The sequence below is a fragment of the Phaseolus vulgaris genome, chromosome 9, assembly GCF_051622355.1.
Source record: "Phaseolus vulgaris cultivar YP4 chromosome 9, ASM5162235v1, whole genome shotgun sequence".
Lineage (NCBI taxonomy): Eukaryota > Viridiplantae > Streptophyta > Magnoliopsida > Fabales > Fabaceae > Phaseolus > Phaseolus vulgaris.
In genome coordinates, this window is record NC_143506.1 from 20,890,799 (window position 1) to 20,910,843 (window position 20,045).

At 30.9% G+C, this 20,045-nt stretch overlaps 1 protein-coding gene across 1 annotated transcript; it reads left to right on the top strand.

Moving 5' to 3' along the window:
* Positions 1-876: 876 nt before the first annotated feature.
* LOC137821817 (WAT1-related protein At4g08290) lies at positions 877-4,935 on the top strand. Its single transcript, XM_068626585.1, has 7 exons — positions 877-1,592; positions 1,742-1,804; positions 3,347-3,463; positions 3,556-3,796; positions 3,907-4,071; positions 4,214-4,365; positions 4,520-4,935. The coding sequence occupies exons 1-7, from the start codon at positions 1,384-1,386 to the stop codon at positions 4,659-4,661; spliced, it is 1,089 nt and encodes a 362-aa protein (XP_068482686.1). The 5' UTR covers positions 877-1,383; the 3' UTR covers positions 4,662-4,935.
* Positions 4,936-20,045: the final 15,110 nt, after the last annotated feature.

A 20,045-nucleotide genomic window follows, 5' to 3' on the forward strand; every position in this document is an offset into this window, starting at 1 on the left:
GATCAACCACTCCACCTTTAAATAAACAATTATTCCTGTGCCTCCATATCTCACTAACCAACGCAATCCACAGGTTTCCCATAATAAGATTAACTGAAATAGGTGCATCCAGAATCTTAAAATGTTCAAAATGAGACCCAGGATCCATACAATCCACTGATCTTATTCCTAACCAGTTATAACAGAGATTCCAAATTAGCCAAGCAACTCTGCATTCGCAAAACAAATGATTTGTTGTCTCCTCTGACCTCCTACACAAGCAACACAAATTACTCTCGATCTCAATTCCTCTTCTCTCTATATTAACCCTACAAGCAACCTTGTTTTCAATCACTCTCCAAGCTGTGACTTGAGCTGAGGGAAGCGCCTTAATTTTCCAGAAAAATTTATACCTTCTTAAGTCTTCCTCACTACCTTCTCCCCTTAAAAACCCATAAGTGGACTTAACTGAAAACTCAGTTGAATCGCTATCCTTCCAAACCCAACTATCCACTGTTTCTGTCTCTAGTGTCTTATTAGAGATCAACTCTAAAAGTTGACTTTCTTGCTCCTCTTTCCAAGCGAACAGACCCCTTCTCCACCTTAAGTTCCACTTCCACGTCCCGTTTTCCCACAATCCACAATCACATAAAACTGCCTCCTTATTAACAGATAAAGAATATAGCCTTGGAAAAGTGCTCTTCAATTCTTCTGAGACAATCCAATTGTCTGACCAAAACATAATCTCTCCCGTTTCCAATTCACGTTATAGTGTTAATATGTAATCCTTCGGTACACTGTAAGAAGGACGATGAGATTGGAAGAGAAAAGTGTTGAATATTTAATGTGGAATAAATGTCTTTTGGAGGCCACTCAGTCTCAAGATATAAAACTTTTTTTTTTCTTTTTTAGCTGTTCTCGTGAGAGGAATTTTGATACTAATTGGTGCCGATTGAACAATTATTCGTATTATGTAATTTTCGTAATTAATATGTTTAAATTCACGTTGTAGAGTAGATATTGGATACGAACATGTTTTGGAAGCATTCGGCAGCGGTACAGGAACCTAAGATAAGTTAATTAGAGTCCATTTGCGAAAAAAACTTGGAGCAGGGAAAGTGTATTCTGAGTCACGGCAACTGAATAGAGAAGGAATCATGCAAAGGTATTGCATTGAATGCACTCCCACTAAATAATAGTAATATAGCTTTTTGTTTGAGATTGACCAAAAGTATATAACTTTAGAACAGGACTCCGATACTTATCGCTTATCCTCTTCCTCTCCCTAGTGCAATTTGTCTTAATCATTACCCTTTCTGTTTATAAGCAACACCATTCCATACACTTCACACTACCTCGCTCTAAGTGTTACACATTTTTGCATATTGTGTCAAACACAAAAACATGGAACAAAAATGTTGTTCTAGTTTTGGAAAGAACTGGAGTAAGGCAAAGCCTTATTTGTTAACGGTGGGCCTTCAATTTGGTTTCGCCGGAGCATACATCTTCTCCGTCGCCAGTCTCAACCATGGAATGAATCGTTATGTTTTCGTCGTCTATCGTAATGCCATCGCTGCTTTGGCCATCGCTCCTTTTGCATTGATTTTTGAAAGGTCCCATCTTAATTATTAACTTAATTACTTCCATTATTTTCGTAATCTCATTCATGCAGTTCCCTGTCTTGTTTTAAACATTTTGGGCTATTACTTTATGATAATTACAATTTGTGTGTTTGCTTAACATTACTCGCTACAATTTGCAGGAAAATTAGACCCAAGATAACACTCCCTGTATTCTTTCAGATAGTGGCACTCGGATTTGTGGAGTAATCATCTAAAACCTTTCTCTGTCACTATCAGTAAACAGTACTCATATATATATATATATATATATATATATATATATATATATATTTTATATATATATATTTTATATATTTTATATATATATTTTCCATTTTGATATACCATCCACTTTAACTATATTAGATATAATTATGTTTATTTGATTTTGAAATGAATAATACTATGAAAGAACCTTTTCCATTTTCAACAAAAATATAACATTTATTTTCCTTTCATATCTCTCTTTTTAGCGTTTAGCATATATTTTATACAAACTTTTTATACCATTACAATTTCAAGAAATATATTATTCAAGGCTTCAATCGGCCACTGAATCGCATAGATTTTCCTTTTCATACGTCATATATTATTTCTTCCTATAAGTTTCGTAATATTTTTAAGCATTTTGTTTTGGTTTGAACTCAAATCTAAACACACGAGTTAGGTGTCTTTTGTTTGAGGTTGAGGAAGCTACGGAGGATCATTATTATGTGGAAAAAGTTATTTTTATTTTAATTACAAAGCAACTACTTGTTTTATGTTATTAGATTTGCATAAAAAATATTGAAAATAAAAGTATAGTTTTGCAATTGAAAGTAAAAAAGAAATAAAAATAAAAGTAGACATAAACTAATTTGAAGGAGCATTTTGTCTAAAAAATCTTGCCATGGTTGTTTGATCATTTGGAAACAAAATATGGACTCAAGAATATTAACTTCTATAAAGGATAATGTTAAATACAATTATATTTTAAATAAGATACTATGTTTCATATAGTAATTTTGTAAAGTATTTTATCTAACATCTAGTTATAAATTGTAACGGACGATAACTGCTTTAAAAAAATATACATGGAATGATTTCTATTTTATTTATAAAATATTTATATTGATAGTACATAAAGAAGTAAACTCTTTTAATAATTATACATTATAAATTAATTTTATCATATTATTCAAGTAATTTCCAATATGGTAAGAACACCTTTTAAATTTACAATATCCAAATTTAATTAATTATCTTAAAGTCAATTTCATAAAATCAAGTCACTTTTAACACATCATTTGCAAAATCCTAATTCTAACAACATGCTTATTATTTAATTAGCATGTAAAATAAATATTTAAGTTTGTAATGAAGACGTTTTACATTTTATGAGCAGGTAGAGTATTTAATTTATTTCTACTAAGGACAATACATATATTTTAGATAAACGAAATTAAATAAATGATTTTAAAACCATTTTCACTGACAAATTTAAACATAAAACATTTGAACATAGTTAATTATACATATAAATTAGTTATTGAAACTGTAGGTTTTATAAATTATAACTAATCCAAACACACTTTAAAATTAACGAGAGAATATGCAGATCATCTTTTACTCAACAGGAGTTTCAAAATGGTTGAACTTCAATTGGCAAATCCAAATAAAAATTAGAATATAATAGTTAATTATCAGTGTTAAGAAGGTTTTTCTCCATTAAAAGTATTCTGATGATAATGAATCTGATGTTTTAGGCCAGTGATTGACCAAGGCTTCACTTTCTTGGGAATGCAATATACATCAGCTTCGTTTGCCTCTGCTATAATGAATGCAGTGCCTTCTGTCACTTTTGTGTTAGCCGTAATTCTAAGGTATTATTTCACAATGGAGCATTTAATTAGCCTAACAAAACACCTTCTTCTACCTGTCATACATAACAATTTGCTTCTATGTACTGCATCAGGTTAGAGCGTGTAAATGTTAAAGAAGTAAGGAGCCTAGCAAAGGTGATTGGGACAATGGTGACATTTTCAGGTGCTTTGTTAATGACACTTTACAAAGGTCCTGAATTTAACCTATTTCATTCTGCAAACACAACCCACCAAGATGGAACTCACTCTCCTCAACTTGTCAAACACTGGCTCTCAGGGACTCTCTTTCTTCTCCTGGGTTGTGTGGCATGGTCAACTTTCTTCATTTTACAGGCATGTTCATTTCCTTCTTCTTCTTCTTCTTCTTCTTCTTCTTCTTCTTTTATAGACACTTGCATTTTATTTGTAACAGTGTGTTATTATTGGTGAATTGTGAATTGCAGTCTTTTACATTGAAAAGGTATCCAGCAGAGTTGTCTCTCTCTTCTCTAGTCTGCTTATCAGGTGTTGTGCAAGCTAGTGTGGTGGCAATGGTGGCCACTCGTCATTGTGGGCTTCAGGCATGGGCCTTGGGCTGGGACTTCAGACTCTATGGCCCTCTCTACACGGTTAGTACTGGACCCAAATGATTATTTTCTCTAATATTCAATCTCAGATGTTCTAAGCAAGGTAACAAAATGATAAATAAGATATGACAAGTAACTATTGATGGTGCAATTTTTGTCTTAATAATCAATTTCAAAATGACAGGGAATTATTACCTCTGGAGTTACGTATTATGCGCAAGGGTTGGTATTGCAAAGCAGAGGCCCAGTATTTTTAACTGCCTTTAATCCTCTTTGCATGGTCATAACTTGTGCTTTAGGCTCCTTCCTTTTTGCAGAGCAACTTCACTTGGGAAAGTATGCAATTCTTCTTACCACTTCATTAATTCTTTCTCTTCACTATTCTTTCCTCACAGTTAGAAGTTCTGTTAATTATCGCATGATGATTATTATTTAATTCTTTTTCTGAACCATGTTCTTCCTCTGTCTTTCTCTATTACACTGATCTCAGTATCATTGGAGCTATCATTATCGTATTGGGTCTGTACTCTGTCGTGTGGGGCAAAGGCAAAGACCATTCAAACCCCACGCCATCATCTACAGCAAAGCAAATCGAGGCACAACAGTTGCCAATTTCCTCATCTCATATCTAACAGAGAATTCCAAAGGAATTTGTGGATAATGCACTTTTTCTGCCTTCAAAATTTGCAATAGTTATGTATGCTGGTTTCTTGCTTTCGATTCCACATTCTGAAGCATAGCCTAATATTGCTGCTACGAGCAATGTGCCTTTGCTTTATTTTATCATCCGAAAAGATAACATATGCACCGTTTCATGTGAAGATAAGCTTTTAACCACCTTGTCTCCGGTGGTTGGTCTTCCTTTTGCTCTTCTCCAACAATGAATAAACTTGTTAAATCTCTCAATTCATATCGTTTTGAAGTAATTTATAATTAGTTTTAACTGTTTTGTGATCTTGATGCATGTCGGGAATGATCAACCACTTCAAAAATTGATACCTCACCGTAAATTAGTGATACAATTAATAATGTGATAACTATAACTAGACCGGGATAATGTCCAATTTTGAAAATTAACGGCTATTTGAATTATCAGATAATGTGATGGGATTAACATAAAATTAACGGATCATTAAAAACTAATTAAATCTAAAGAATTCTGGTGTACTAATCACTAATATATGAGACAATCTCGTTCCTACTCTTAACTCACATCATTTCAATTTGAGAACCAACTCTTACCAATTAAATAATCACCTTGATACGTAATTAGTGATGATGATTAATTTTAAACTTCTTTAAAACCTAATTAGCAAGTATCTGAGCCATCTAGGCAGAAAAATCGTACAAATAAAAGTTCATTAAAATAATATAAATAAAGGAGTATCCGCAGGTACGAGGTTAGATTTTTTTATTTTCTGAAAAACAAACTTATAACATGAAAAACCTCTCAAAGTAGAACATTAACTTGAACGTTAGAGTACTTTTATAGGTACTCGATCCCTCCATAGTCAAGATTGAGTACAAACGAAAACTAAGATCAAATATGAAAGAAGACCTAAACACCACTATAAGAAAAATGGAGAACTTCAATAGCACAAGGAACACCTAGTTCTATAAGGTGAAATTCGACCTTGTAAAAATATTTTAGCGAACGTCGTGGGGTTGAGAAAAACCTATAAGAATATTGGAACCTACGGACATCAACCAGAAGAGGTGTAGGACAACTATATCTGTCAAAAGAAGTTATTATTGGAGCTTTGAAAGGAGTTGGAAATCTTGAAGAAAAATAATGTTTAAGAGATGAACACACCTAGAGCCGAGAAGGACCACTTAAGACAAAAACTGGAGGATGGACAAACAATTTCTTTACATCATGAATTGGAATGAAAAGACCTTTTAGGTTTTAACCTTAATCAGACCCCTAGGACTTTGGAAGCCAATAGTCTATGATGTCCAATCTCGACCATTAACGTCTACCCCCACTTTACACACCACCTTTTGAAGACACCCCTTCGTGGAAGACATAATGGAAACACCTCTACCTGCTCATTGGAAAAACTTGTTCTTGTCAAGTATGATGATACAACAAACCCAAATGAACATGTCAACATATATGCATGCATATCAAACTCTACATTTATGCAAATGTGATTTTATGTAGAGTATTTTTGACCTTGCTACTCTGAACAGGTTTACACATCTCCCACCAAGATCAATTGATTGTTTTGATACACTAATAATAAAATTTGGAGTTCAGTTCGCGACAAGTAGACTCTACCACCTCATATCGATTTCCCTTGTCAACTTTAGGTAGGAGAAGAAGGAGTCACTTTGTGCGTTCATGCAATGATGTAGAAAAGTAGCCTTGATATTCAGAACCTCAATCCCAAAGTAGTCATTCATTATATGGTAAGAACCCTTCAAACCGAGACCTTTAATTGATAACCACTATAAAGAAACTAGCCCCTAATCTTGACAAGCTCCGCGAGAGGGCTGCGAAGTTCATGCAGTTGAAGGAACTCAAGGAATTGAGCAATTGAGTGTTTTTCAACAATAGCTTAGGTGCAAAGCCACCAACAAAGGACCAACATCACTAGACCATTCAACCACGTCAACCATATGAACCACTTTGAGCCCCTCGATTCACTAAGTATACCCTGCTAAATTCACTTAGAGCGCACATATTTGAAGAAGCTCTAAGTGTCGAGCTCTTGGTGACTCCAAGAAGGATTTCGATGCAGATCAATGTAAACACTGTCGCTATCATCGAAATTATGGGCATAATATGGAGGAATGCATGAATTTCAAATATAAGATAAAGGAGTTCATACAATTCGGCCATCTACGGTGTTTTTTCAGAAGGGAGACTGAGAGGGACTCACGTCAAGATATGAGAAGCGTCAAGGGAGCGTAAATCGCTGGTCCAAGGAGTTATTAATACAATATCCGGGAGATTCGTTGGGGCAGGAACCACACACTCAACAAGAAAAAGACACTTATGTTAGAATTAGTGGCCTAAACAAGAAGGAGGGTGAATTGTTTTCATAAGATTTTCGCAAAGATTGGAAGTAAAGTGAAAAGTTATGAAAAAAAATCAATCAATTGAATTTTTGTTCAATTGAATAAATTTATGTTTTAAGGTTATTTATAGAAAATCAGCATGTTGTTTTCACGAAACAACCGGTTGTTTATACCAACAAAATATAAAACAAAGTTAAAAACAATTTATAAGAGAAGAGATAGAGAGAATCACACAAGAGGTTTATACTAATTCACTTTTAACCAAGAGGTACATCTAGTCCTCAGCTAACCACTGAGAATTCACTATGTAATCAAACCTAGATTACAAAACACACACCAACGTGATGATCTTGAACCCCTCAAGAACACACCACTTTTTTGCAACACCACAGTTTTCAGAAACACTTTGAAACTGCTTTACACACAAATACATAAATATAGTGTTCAAAGAGAAAAGAATATAATACACCTAGGCTTTACAAAGCTATAGTTCAAAAGTACACAAACACCCAATCTTATTCCACACACTAGTGATGATCAAAAGCTCTTGATTTCTTGAAAAACGTTTTTAGTAATCTTTCTTTCTTAGTGTCTCAAAAAGAATGTCAAACAACCTTTATATAAACTCAACAAGTGATCAAAGTTGTTATATCAGTAACCAAAAGCAGTTGGAAGCATTTAAAACACATAACATAATTTTGTTATAAAAATAACAAGTTGTTTTCCAAAACAAACAATTAAAATAATTTTTCTATTATAGTTTTCATAAAAACAACCAGTTGTTTTATCGAAATAACCGATTGTTTCTATTTGACAGTAAAGAAAAAATAAGCAAAGCTTTTCCAAATCATTTTGAAAACCATTAAGTGTCAAACAACAAGTTGTTTCGACAATTCAACAGGTTGAAAAACTTGCCTTAGCCTCAATCCCTTGAGTAACAACTTTTCAACTGGTTGATTTGAAAAACAATTGAATAAAAATTTCTCATCTTTTAAGAAAACATTTCTTTCAAAAGAGATAAAGATTCAAATGAGCTTGGATCATTTCAAGGAGTGAATTAACAAGTTAAAAACTACTAAACAACACACATACATCAACATGGTCTTCAAACTTTTCACATAGATTTGGAGGCATCAAATCATATTATTCAACAACTTAAGAATAATCTAATATGTCAATGCCACCACCTGAAGGTTGAAAGGAATAATGTTGTTTATCACTTTTATGAATAAAGATTTCTAAGCTATAAACCTCGACCACGATGATCCTATGGTAATTACTATTGTAGCAAATCATAAGATATGCAAACAACACCATGTCATAAATAACAATGAATTAATGGGACTTTTCAAGATATGCATAAAAGTTAAAAACCAAAGTAAAAAAGTGAGTTAACTTCAATCTTAAAAAGGGATATTGGTTGCCCATTGAACTTAAGTGCTTTGTGTAATTGTGTTTTTTCTTACTTTTAACATTTGTGTATCACTTTTAACATATGGGATCGTAAGGAAATGTCTTCACCAAATCTAGACACAGAGGGGACCATCAAAGCACATTAGAGGTTTTGTTGGGCCATTCATCTTAATCAATTAGGCAGAGTTTTCTATTATAGTCTCCATCACTTTAGATTTTTGTGTTAAGAATTTTGCTTCTACCTCTCATTTATCAATGCTAAATTAAAATATTATATATCTCTATATATGAGAGATCTAATGGTTTAATGCTAATATATAACTCATTTTATAAGAGTTTGAATCTCATTCCAATAAGAAAGACTTTACTGGGAAAAAACATTGGTGCGTAATATGAGTCTGAAAATACCTTGGAAAGTTTTGAATCCACTTCATTTTAGTTCTCAAAGCATGTATACGTATGACATTCTCCAACTCTTCAAGGTGGACACCATAATGTCTCATCCAATCCAGATGCGGTATTAAAAAATCATATAAATAATGCACAAATATTAAAAATAACATAGAAATTATAATCGAAACTACTCATTTGAATTTCATATAAAATTTTAATATATAAAACTATTTATTATAAAATTTATATATTGAAAACATATATACCGAGAAAAAAAAATCAAGGACAAAACACAATTTTAGGAGTTAGGAGACAAACATACCATTAATTTTTTTTAAAGTTTAGGGACTAATTTGATCTGTTATTACAGATTAAATTGATTGATATTTATAATTTTTCATTTAAAAATAGTTAACCATTTATTATAAAGTAATGATTGTGAGTAATTTATAGATTCTTTTACTATTTATTAATTTTAAGAATTAATTTAACCTATTATTACAAGATTTCGTGACTTTCTCTTATGTTAATGGTGCACAGTGTCTAGAAAATGCTGATAAAAAAAAGTGTCTAGAAAATGAAGTTTCAAAAACTTTCAATAACTCACCTCAGAAAAATTGATATCCTCCGCAAGCTGTCTGGTCTGCTTGCTGTGTTTTTATTATGATAATAACAACAATAACGTGTAAAACTTGTTTGGAGAAGAGGGACCAACAATGAAGAGATAAAAAAAGCAGAAAAGACACAGAAAGGCAAAATACTTGGCTACAATTAAGTCATGTTTGACGAAAAGGGTATTAAATCCATTACCAAAAAATCACGTAAAATGCACTATCAGATCACATTATTGGAGATTATTTTCACGCTCCATTCCACAGATCATGTATGTGATTTATATAATGTATATCAGATAGCATTACTGGCAATGATCTTGCACCCACTAGCTTTACCTGTTTTGAGAGAGTTGATATTTGACACGACATTAAGCACTAAGCTTCGGTGTTTTTAGCTCCATTCCTTAGTTTTAGGTTGAAGGTTGAACTTGATTATAAACTTCATACGTGAGATCTCATAAGTAAATAGCAATTGGTATTCTTAATGTTGTTTATTAAACACGTACACAGTGATGGAAGAAAGATGTTGCTATGATAGTTTTGGAACAACTTCGCTAAGGCAAAGCCTTATTTGTTAACGGTGGGTTTAGTAAACTGAAGAGGAGTCACGTTTAGAGGAGAGTATCATGAAGGAAATAGAAGATATGAAAGAAAGAGAGAGTAAACTGAAGAAGCAAGAGAGAGGAGGGAAATAGAGAGTAATCAATGAAGATTATTGGTGTAAACAGTAGAGTTCTAGAAGGAGGAATAAAATGGAGATACTTTAAGGAATTAATTTCAAAGGAAGGAGATGAAATGACTTGTATCTAGGATGAGTAGAATGAGTAGACCATTCTGCTCTGGTTTTAAAAATGTCAATGATAAATTGGGTATAGAAACCATTTAGATCATTGGATGCTTGACATACTGTTGCAGGATTTAATAACTTTTGTAAAAAGGAAGTGGGACTCCTACAATGTACAAGGTAATGGCATGTTTAGTGTCAAGAAAAAAAATGAAAAACTAAAAAGTGACTTAAGATATGAAACAGAGAAGAATTTGGGTTTATTAACTCATTTTAGCAGCAAATAATTAGGGAATTTGGGGAGCTGGATAGTAAGAATGATGAGAGTAGCCTAGATAAGGATATGAAGTTAAAAAGAATGGAAACAAGAAAAGAAAATATGATTTGGAGGGGTCAATGTATTAGTTGAGAGTGGAAAATATTTTATATGGACATATTATATGCATTGGTATTAACTTGCAGCATTAGAGCTCAGAACATATGTTATCCATCATTTTAGAAAGGGACTATGCAATCAATAGAGGTCAATATACATAATTTAGTCTTTGAACTCTTCTCTGACTTCCATTTCCTTCCTTGCTTGAGATGGTACCCATATAAATCATTACTATAGTCATGTGATTAAAAAATTGAAAATTGAAACAGTTATAATAGGTAAGACAAATCTGGTAAGATAAGGCAAGAGGGTGAAATGGGGTTCTTGGAGCAGGTATATGTGCTATTTGTTTTGTGCAGGGATATAGGAGATATCTGGGAAGAGAAGGACAATAAGTACTTTCTGAAGGGTAGCTAAGGAAATCAGGGAGGGTGCAGCAGGTGCAATGTCCAAAATGAAATGTGGGTAATGATCTAAACCTACAGCTAACAGTAGTAGACATATAACTTATTTTAAGTTAAATAACATGTTTGGCTATTTACTTAAATTATAGAACTTTTGTATTAGAAAATCTCAACACTACATGTTTTTATTGCATTTTTAAATATAAAATAATTTAATTTAAATTAAATATGCATTAACTACTTAACTGTCGACATATATGACGCGTAATTATGTAAAATGTAATGCTATGCTTACACAACTATACAAAATAAAGGTACATGTATGCATTAAAAAAAGTATATCCTGTCACCCACTGTCCTTTGTGTTTGATGAATGTGCTTCTCTGTCATTCAGTCAATGTGAGTTAGTGGTAATGTTATCATTTGTTCTCTTGAGCTGGCTGAGAGGTGTGGAAATATATAGTATATATGCAGATTCTACATTAATGTTGCAAAGTGCATAAAGTCTAATTTGGTGTTACATGAAGCTCAGATTCAAATGGACATCTTTGGTTCAAATGGATCCTCAGATTCAGTGCACATTCTGTACATAGATGCAGTTTCTGCAGTTTGTTTTGGTATTCCTTTGGGTAAACTTTGGAATTATGTTTGATGAATGTGCTTATTCTGTCTTCATTCAAGGGTTAGGGGTATGTTCTTATTTTTTTCTTTTAGGTGGCTGAAAGGTGTGGAAGGTATATATTATATGTGCAGATTCTACAGTAATGTTGCAAGGTGCAGAGAGGCTAATTTGGTGATACATGAAGCTGAGATTAAAGTGGATAGGCTAAATCTTTGGTTAATATTGCAATAGTGTGTTTTTGGACGTCAAATTACACCTTGGAGGGCTGCAGCAGGTGGTTAAAGGTGCAAAAGGATTGTTGCTACTAACACAGGTGTTTCACTTTTATGCTGATAAGGAAAACAATGCTAGTGATGCCAACATGCTGCACCCGTCCAACATATATACTTTGTCCTCCCAGATCACCACATTTGCAATAGCAGCCAAAAAATTAGCCTAACCAATTTAATCTGTGCTTCATCACTCTCCACGGATGTGCCTTTTATCATCCTCATCGACTGCATTTTGAAATTGTTGATTCTGCAGCATGTTTTGCACCAGTCCATCCTTATTCACTATATGCATGAGCATGATATTATTTTTTTCCCATTATAACAGTTAACATTATTTATTTTTCTAGATTAAAATACTCGTTTTGAGATCCATATCCTAGGTGATACAATATTTAAATTTCTCATAAATTAATCACGGATTATAATCTTAATTTTTACTCAAAATATAAATCTCATTATTATTACACCATAGATGAATGGAACACACTTAATTTAGAGCCTCACATTTACTTATCTTAATTTTGTGAGTCTTACCATGTCATTACATTTAAGGACTTTATAAAGAAAATTAATTGAATTTTATAAAGAAAATTAATTGAAATTTTAAAGCTGTTAAAATTAATTTCGCAACTCTTACAATTTTACAAAGATTGCAAGTCTTACCATTCATCATAGTTCTATTGTTAAAAGTTTAATTTTATCTTGTTTTATGTAAACAGTTTGGTTTAAATAAGCAATATATATCACATTTGTTTTTATTTAAACAATAAATTTTGTTAGGTAATGTGACTTAATTTAAAGTATTATCTCTAACCAATTGCATGAAAATAACCGTGAAAGTAAGAAATGAGATTAGAGAAAATACAACTTTTAAATTTACCATAATACTATACCTCTAATACAAAATTTACCATAATACTATACCTCTAATACAAAATTTACAATAAATAATCTTCTTTAATTATTAGTTAACTTTTTACAATAAACTTTTGAGGTAAAAAAATAGATGTGTTGTACTCTTTTGGGTTAGTTATGTGTGCGTGGGTATTTTTAGAATTTGGTTCTGGAAATAAATTATGGAATTGGTATTCTGGATTAGAAAATATGTAAGCAAAAACATCATTATGGAATGGGTGTTAATGCAAAAAAGTTGTTTTCAGAAGAGAAAAAAAACCTTTCAGGATATTTTTGTCATTTCAGGTTTTTGATGGGGTGCTGGAAGAAGAATGATGAGATGCAGGAAGAAATACCCTCTCTTTATTGGCGTGCTTGGCGGGTGCTTTTCAAGCTGGCGTGGGCTTGGGCCTCTACTAGGTTAGTACACCATATTACAATGCTCTTGTTTCAAACAAAAAATATAATTTTGTTTAATCTTCAATCTCAGATTTTCAAAGCAAGCTAATACACAATAAATGTTTCTTTGATACACTCTACATCTCTTAAATCAAACACTTTAAGGAACATTCAACTGTTAAACTAGAAGACAATGGTTTTGAGAATAAATTTTAAAATAACTAACAATATCTCGTATCTAACACGAGTTTTTAGACGAAATTTGAAAAAGGTTCAAATTTATAAAATTGTATGCACAATAAATTAAAAACTAAAGGTAAAGAAGACATGTATGCGATTCTTTTGAAGAAAATAAATTAAAATCTCAGTCCTTTTCAAGTGACTGTGGTAATAGTTAAACTTTTAATTGCAATAACATAACCAGACATCAACATCGAATCTTTATAGTATATATTTTTTTTATTTGCTAGATTGTTATATGCGGTAAGACTTTTTTTATAGTAATTATTAATTTTATTTGTAATCATTTTCGACCGTGTAAAATATAGATTAATAAATTTAAATTAGAAAATAAAAAGAGGTTTATTATTATACTTTGTTGTAACGATGGTTTTCAAATGCAAATTTATTACACACAAAAAAAATGCAAGTTTATTGTTCACAGTCAATTTTAAAATTACAGGGAATATAGTTACTGTACCGTATGACAGACCGACATCATGACGTGTCTCGGTCTCTTTTTTCGAAATGATCGAGACACGTCCGTACGACTTTGTCAACCTGATCGATCGATCGATCCACGATCCGGCCGACCGACACGTATAACCATGGACGCTCAAATCAAAGTTAGCGAAGCTAAACCTAAGAGTGATATATTCCACTAATCAGGCCCAATAAGGTAAGCTCATTAAAAATAATATAAATAATACACATCCCAAGGAGAAAGACACCTACCCGAATATTGATCACCCGCTTTACTGACTTGAGCGTCTGAGTGCCTTCCGCAGGTACCTTCATTTGGTATTTGCCCGAGATTGAGTGCCGAAGAAGAAGCACGAAAACGGAAAAGACCCCAGTTCATTACCCAGCAACCTGCCCGACTGAAGGAAGGAGATGAAGACTTCAATAATTCTCTAGGTCTGATTTGGAAAAGACTCCAGTTCATTACCCAGCAACCTGCCCGACTGAAGGAAGGAGACGAAGACTTCAATAATTTTCTAGGTCTGATTTACCTAGCAGTAACATAATTACGTATTATCTGCAAGGCCTGGAATAGGTGTGTATTGTTTACCGCCTTTATTCCCATTTGCATGATCTTAACTTGTGCTTTAGCTCCTTCAATTTTTCGTAGTAGCAGCTTCACTTGTTCAGGTATTTTGCTTCTCATTCACTGCTTCATTAATTCACATTATTCTTAATCCTTCCTCTTCTTTAACTTCTTCCTTTACTTGAAAAATCCAACTTCTCAGAATCAACAACTTGGTTTGCCATTAATTACAAGTTTGTTTACCATGTAAAAGCTTGATTAACTGGTCACAATTATTGCATTGCATTGCATGATCATTATTATCTAACTGGTCTCTATTATATATTGATTTAAGCATCATTGGAGGTATCATTATCGCAGTGGGGGCAAAGGCAAAGACTGTTCAGACCCCACCCCACCATCACCTACTACAAAGAAAACCGAGACACAACTTCTCCCAATTACCTCATCTCATATCTAACACAGATTTCCAAAGGAACAATATGTGATTATTACTTCTGAAAAAATCTGCAACAGTTATGTATGTTAATTTCATGCTTTCGGTATCCACGTTATGAAAAGATTGCAACAGATTGCGACAATACCACTGCTTTAATATTTTCCAGAAAGAAAGAAAGAAAATTATGTCCAATGTTTCATTTCAAGACAAATTTTGAGGTTTTAATTGCCTTGTTTTTGGGTGGTTAATCAGTGTCATCTTTTAGCTCTTATCACAACTTTTAAAAAACAAATCTTCTTTGCCTTTCTTGATGGCTGTATTTAAAAGTTATTTATGATTATTTAAAATGTTTTGTGGCCGTGATGCACACCAAGTACATTTCTACTTTTATCACTTAAAAAATGATTTGTTTTAAGTATGTTGTTTTCTCAAAATTCCTAACTACCTGTTTTTATTAAATGGTATGTGAGTCAGTATGCATGCAATAATATTTAAAAGGGAAAATTGGTTATGTAGCGGTTTCTTATAAGAGTTTTACATTGTCATTTAGGATAAGTTTATCGATTGCTATGATAATTATTTTAAAAATAATAGTCATTAATTATAATTTTTATTAGTTTACAATACTTTTTTTGTACTCAGCCTACAAAAATTAAACTAGTTATATAATATGTATAGTTTACCTGGATGACTTCAAGCCAACCAATATTAAACTATTTGATTATATGATAAGGCTTATGTTTATGTATATCCAATTACACTTAGTATATATGTTTAGAGTGCTGTTCGAGTAAGCCTGTGTAGCTAATATTATTTTATTAAATAGTTAATAATATTATTTTTTCATAGATTTGTATTCTTCAGATTAGTTAATTTATGATATTTTTCTCTTTTCTTTTAATCTCTTTTTTCATTTATCGAAATAGTAAGAATAATATTTTATATTCTATATATAGTAACTAATACCTTCTACTCTGTGAGAGTTGAAGACCTTTTTGTTATCAATATCAATTTTGACAATTCAAAATATAATTATGATTTACAGCTATTTATGCAACTAAGATCATTGGAGATTCTCCTTATTAATTGTATTATCTTAGTAAGCTGTTTATAGTCAGTATATTCTTATTCATATTATAAAAAAAAAAACTAGAAATATTTCAATCATTGTAAAGAAATAAAAGAAAATAAAAATTAAAGATGAATACAAAAATACAGTTGTTGAGAACATCCATATGTTAAAGTTACAATCAAGAGTCTGGAACAAAAAATATCTTTGTGGTGTATAAGCCTATAGATCAACTCTAGTAAAAAGATTCTCATACCTCTAAATCCAAACAAAGCAGAATAGTATTATATTTCACTTGCTGTTAAAGAAAAGAATATCCTTCCAAAAACAATAATTAATCATCTCAATACAATAAATCATAAAATATAAATAATTTTTAGAGAACAAAAAATAATTAGTTGTTATAATGACTAAATTAGAAACTATTTTAGAGATTAAACAAATTTTGATTTCTAAATTAGTTTATATTATTGTTAAATGGTGGTTAAATTGATGTCTAATTAGCAACCAAGGTTTTCGCTACCAAATTTAGAATCTAAATAGACACCAATTGGTAGCAAAAACCTTTGTTGCTAATTAGACACCAATTTAGAAACCATTTAACAATAATATAAACTAATTTAAAAATCAAAATTATTTTAATCTCTAAAATGATATCTAATTTAGTCCCTATAGCAACTAATTATTTTTTGTCTTTAAAAATTGGTTTCTATTTCATTATTTTCTTATATTCTTATAGTCTCTAGTAACAAATATTAATAATAAAAATGTTTATTAAATTTATACTCATTAGTTTTATTTCAAAATATATTTCCAATATAAAAGAAAAGAGGACTAACATTAATTATAAATATATTTTTCTGGGAATTTAAATTTATATATTATTAAAAAGAATTAATGTTTAACACACAAAAACATAAATCTTCACTAATAATATAGCTAATAAAAAAAATTCTAAAAATTGAACAAATAATTGAATTTTATGAAAGCACTAGTTTTCAATTTCTTGGTTAAATTTTAGTTAAATTAATATTTTTAGTTTTATGTAATAATTTAAATAATATAATAATATAAAATTAGAAAGATTAAGATGTAAAATTTAAAATTCATATAAATCAATAAACTATATATATATATATTTTAATTTGAGAGATAAAAATCACTCACTACTTAAGTAACTAAAAGTGTAACTGAGTTATAAAAATAATATTAAAAGAATTTTAAGAATAGATCTTTTCAATTCTAAAATTATTTTTCATTTTTAATTTAATATTCTGTCAATATACTTTTGGCATATGGTTTCGTATCTGTTCGCGCATATAGTCTAGTATATGCATTGTTTTTTTACACATAATTATTATGGCTTTTTTATTATAATACAATAAAAATAAAAAGGAAAGATTATTAATAATAAAAAAATAGTGTTTTGTGACATGGGTGAAGTGGGTGGAGAGGACACCAGAATCCGTACTCTCATTAAATCTCAATACTTATTTCCTTTCTCGTTGGGACTCACTGCTCTGCCCTGTTCACTAACCTATTCAACACTTAATTATTTCACTTCTCACATCACTATCATATTTAAGAATAAATTATTATACCTCATATTAAATTATGTTAAATAATTTTCATTCTTATTGCTTAGAGCATCTACAGGATTCTTGAATTTTATAGAAATGACATAACCATCTAAGAAATAAGATATTTGAGACCACAAACGGTTATAAGAATATTATTTTCACATTAAAAAGTTATCATCATAAAAAAATTTGAGGTTTATGGGAGTGTTGAACATGTGAGAAATGTAGGAAAAATTACAACAAAAAAACAATGTTTTAAGCAACGGAAATAAATAGGAAGAAGTAGTTATACATATAAAAGAGAAACAGAGAAGATAAAAGAAACTGTATATTAGTATGAAAGATCAGAGTGTACCAAAAATAGAGCATGTGCATGGTATCATGAAGTGTGTAGTTTTTACTAAAATATTTAAGTAGCTTTTTAAAATTTAAATTATTTTATAATTTAATTATTTATTGTCATTTTAATTTCTAAAAATGAATGTTAATATTATCAATTAAATATTATATATAATTAAAAATATACTAGTTAATGCGGTTCAAGAATAACTTTTTTTTTTAATTTCGAGAAAGCTATATATTTTATAAAAAAAAGTTAAAATGGTAATTTGCTCGATATTTAAATATCTAAGTCGAAGAATGTATATGTTTAGGAAAGCACAAAAATAAGCTGTAGTATGAGTTTTATAAAATGGTATGCTGTATGTATGAGTTGTTTGATAAGCTTCAACATAACAACATCATCTCAGGAATAAAAAAAACATGGGAGAGAATCTGAAACTTTTCTTTTTGGTGTCATAGAGCTTTGTCACACCTATGATTCAAGCGTCCGACACAGAGCTACCACTCAAAAGGGGTACAGTCAAAACCTTAAACAAATGTTCCACCTAGTAGAACCAGAAACAAGTCTATGTTTCAAACTTCCATAACTATAATTACAATGAGTTAAGTCCAATCAGTGAGAGAATAAACTATCAACGATGGTTCCAAGTCATAATTAATTGCATCTAGTTAGGTGCTGATGTTATAATCTCCTTGCTTGTAATTAAGACAGAAGATCGAAAGAAACAAGAGAAGGGCATTAAATAGTGAATAACCATTTTTCCTTGGCGTGAACTAATGTGTAGTGAATTAGAAAGCATTAGGAAAATGATGGTGACGTATTAATATATAGTGATGAATGGTAGGAAGTTTGAAGAGTCCAAAATCAGCTTTTTCCTCTTTTCTGTTTCTTCATTATGTCTAAAAGAGCAATAATATATGGATGAGAGGCACGACCAAGTTGCCCTCATTGCATGTTCCAAGCTTTTGACTGCTGAGGTGTGTTGCTGTTGATGTTGCATGCTGAATGGGAAGCAACTAGGCAGAAACCAGCCAGCTAGCAAAGTAAGAAGTGGAAATTCTGTATTACGTGCAAGCCAAGAACTCAGTTAATGCCTAATTAAAAACACAAACTGCAATTTTCGCCTTTAACTATACTGTTTTTCTTTTCTTTCTTTCTTCTTTTATAACCGATTTTCACATGCAATGCTTATGTATGCATCTAAAAGGTTATACTTCTGTGGATAGGTAAGAGTTTGCACTAACATATATGCATACTTGTTCTTTATTCATTCTCCATTTTTAGTGAAACCTGTGAAACTATGTGGCAATTACTTGCACACACTTGGATTAGAATTGTACCCTGTTAAGTGTCTTAACAACAAACTACTGGTTGTTGAATTCATCAGAAACAAGAACCACTACTTTCGATTTAGGCTCAACTAGTTAAACTGCTTGTTGAACGCATAATATCTGAATATATAAGAGATACTAAACCTTCTCAACTTTGTTTATATATGACTAGTTAAACAAAAAATTAAATATAAAAGGTAATATATTAAATTTTTATAAATAAGTAAAGAATAAATAAATAAAAATAAAACATTTAAAAATGCTCCAACTTAACTTTTACAGAAAATATGAACTGTATAGGAGATTTTTTTAATATAATACAATTTTATCTCTTAATTATTAAAATTAATAAGTCGTATTACTTTATTAGTTCAAATATATTAAAATTATTAAAATTGATAAGTCGTATTACTTTATTAGTTCAAATATATTAAAATTGGGTTATCTTGATAAGATTTCTTCAAAATAAAATCGTTTAATCATTTCATGACTTATTATTTTTACAATTTTTTAGAATATTATTTATTTTGATAAAAGGTAAAATTTTATCATATTAATAAAAAAAAATCATGTATATGGTAGTCCCCAACCATAACTAGACAAAAAAAATGGTTGCAAAACTACACAAATAAAACAAGATACCCATTGTCCAATACACACAAAAAAAAAAAAATATAACTCCTCCATTCACTTAACTTTCATGATATATAGTTGCATACTTTAGATACATTCACATCATAATCCATGTTCCTCCTTCCACTTCAATCAAACCCAATATATACATTGAGCATC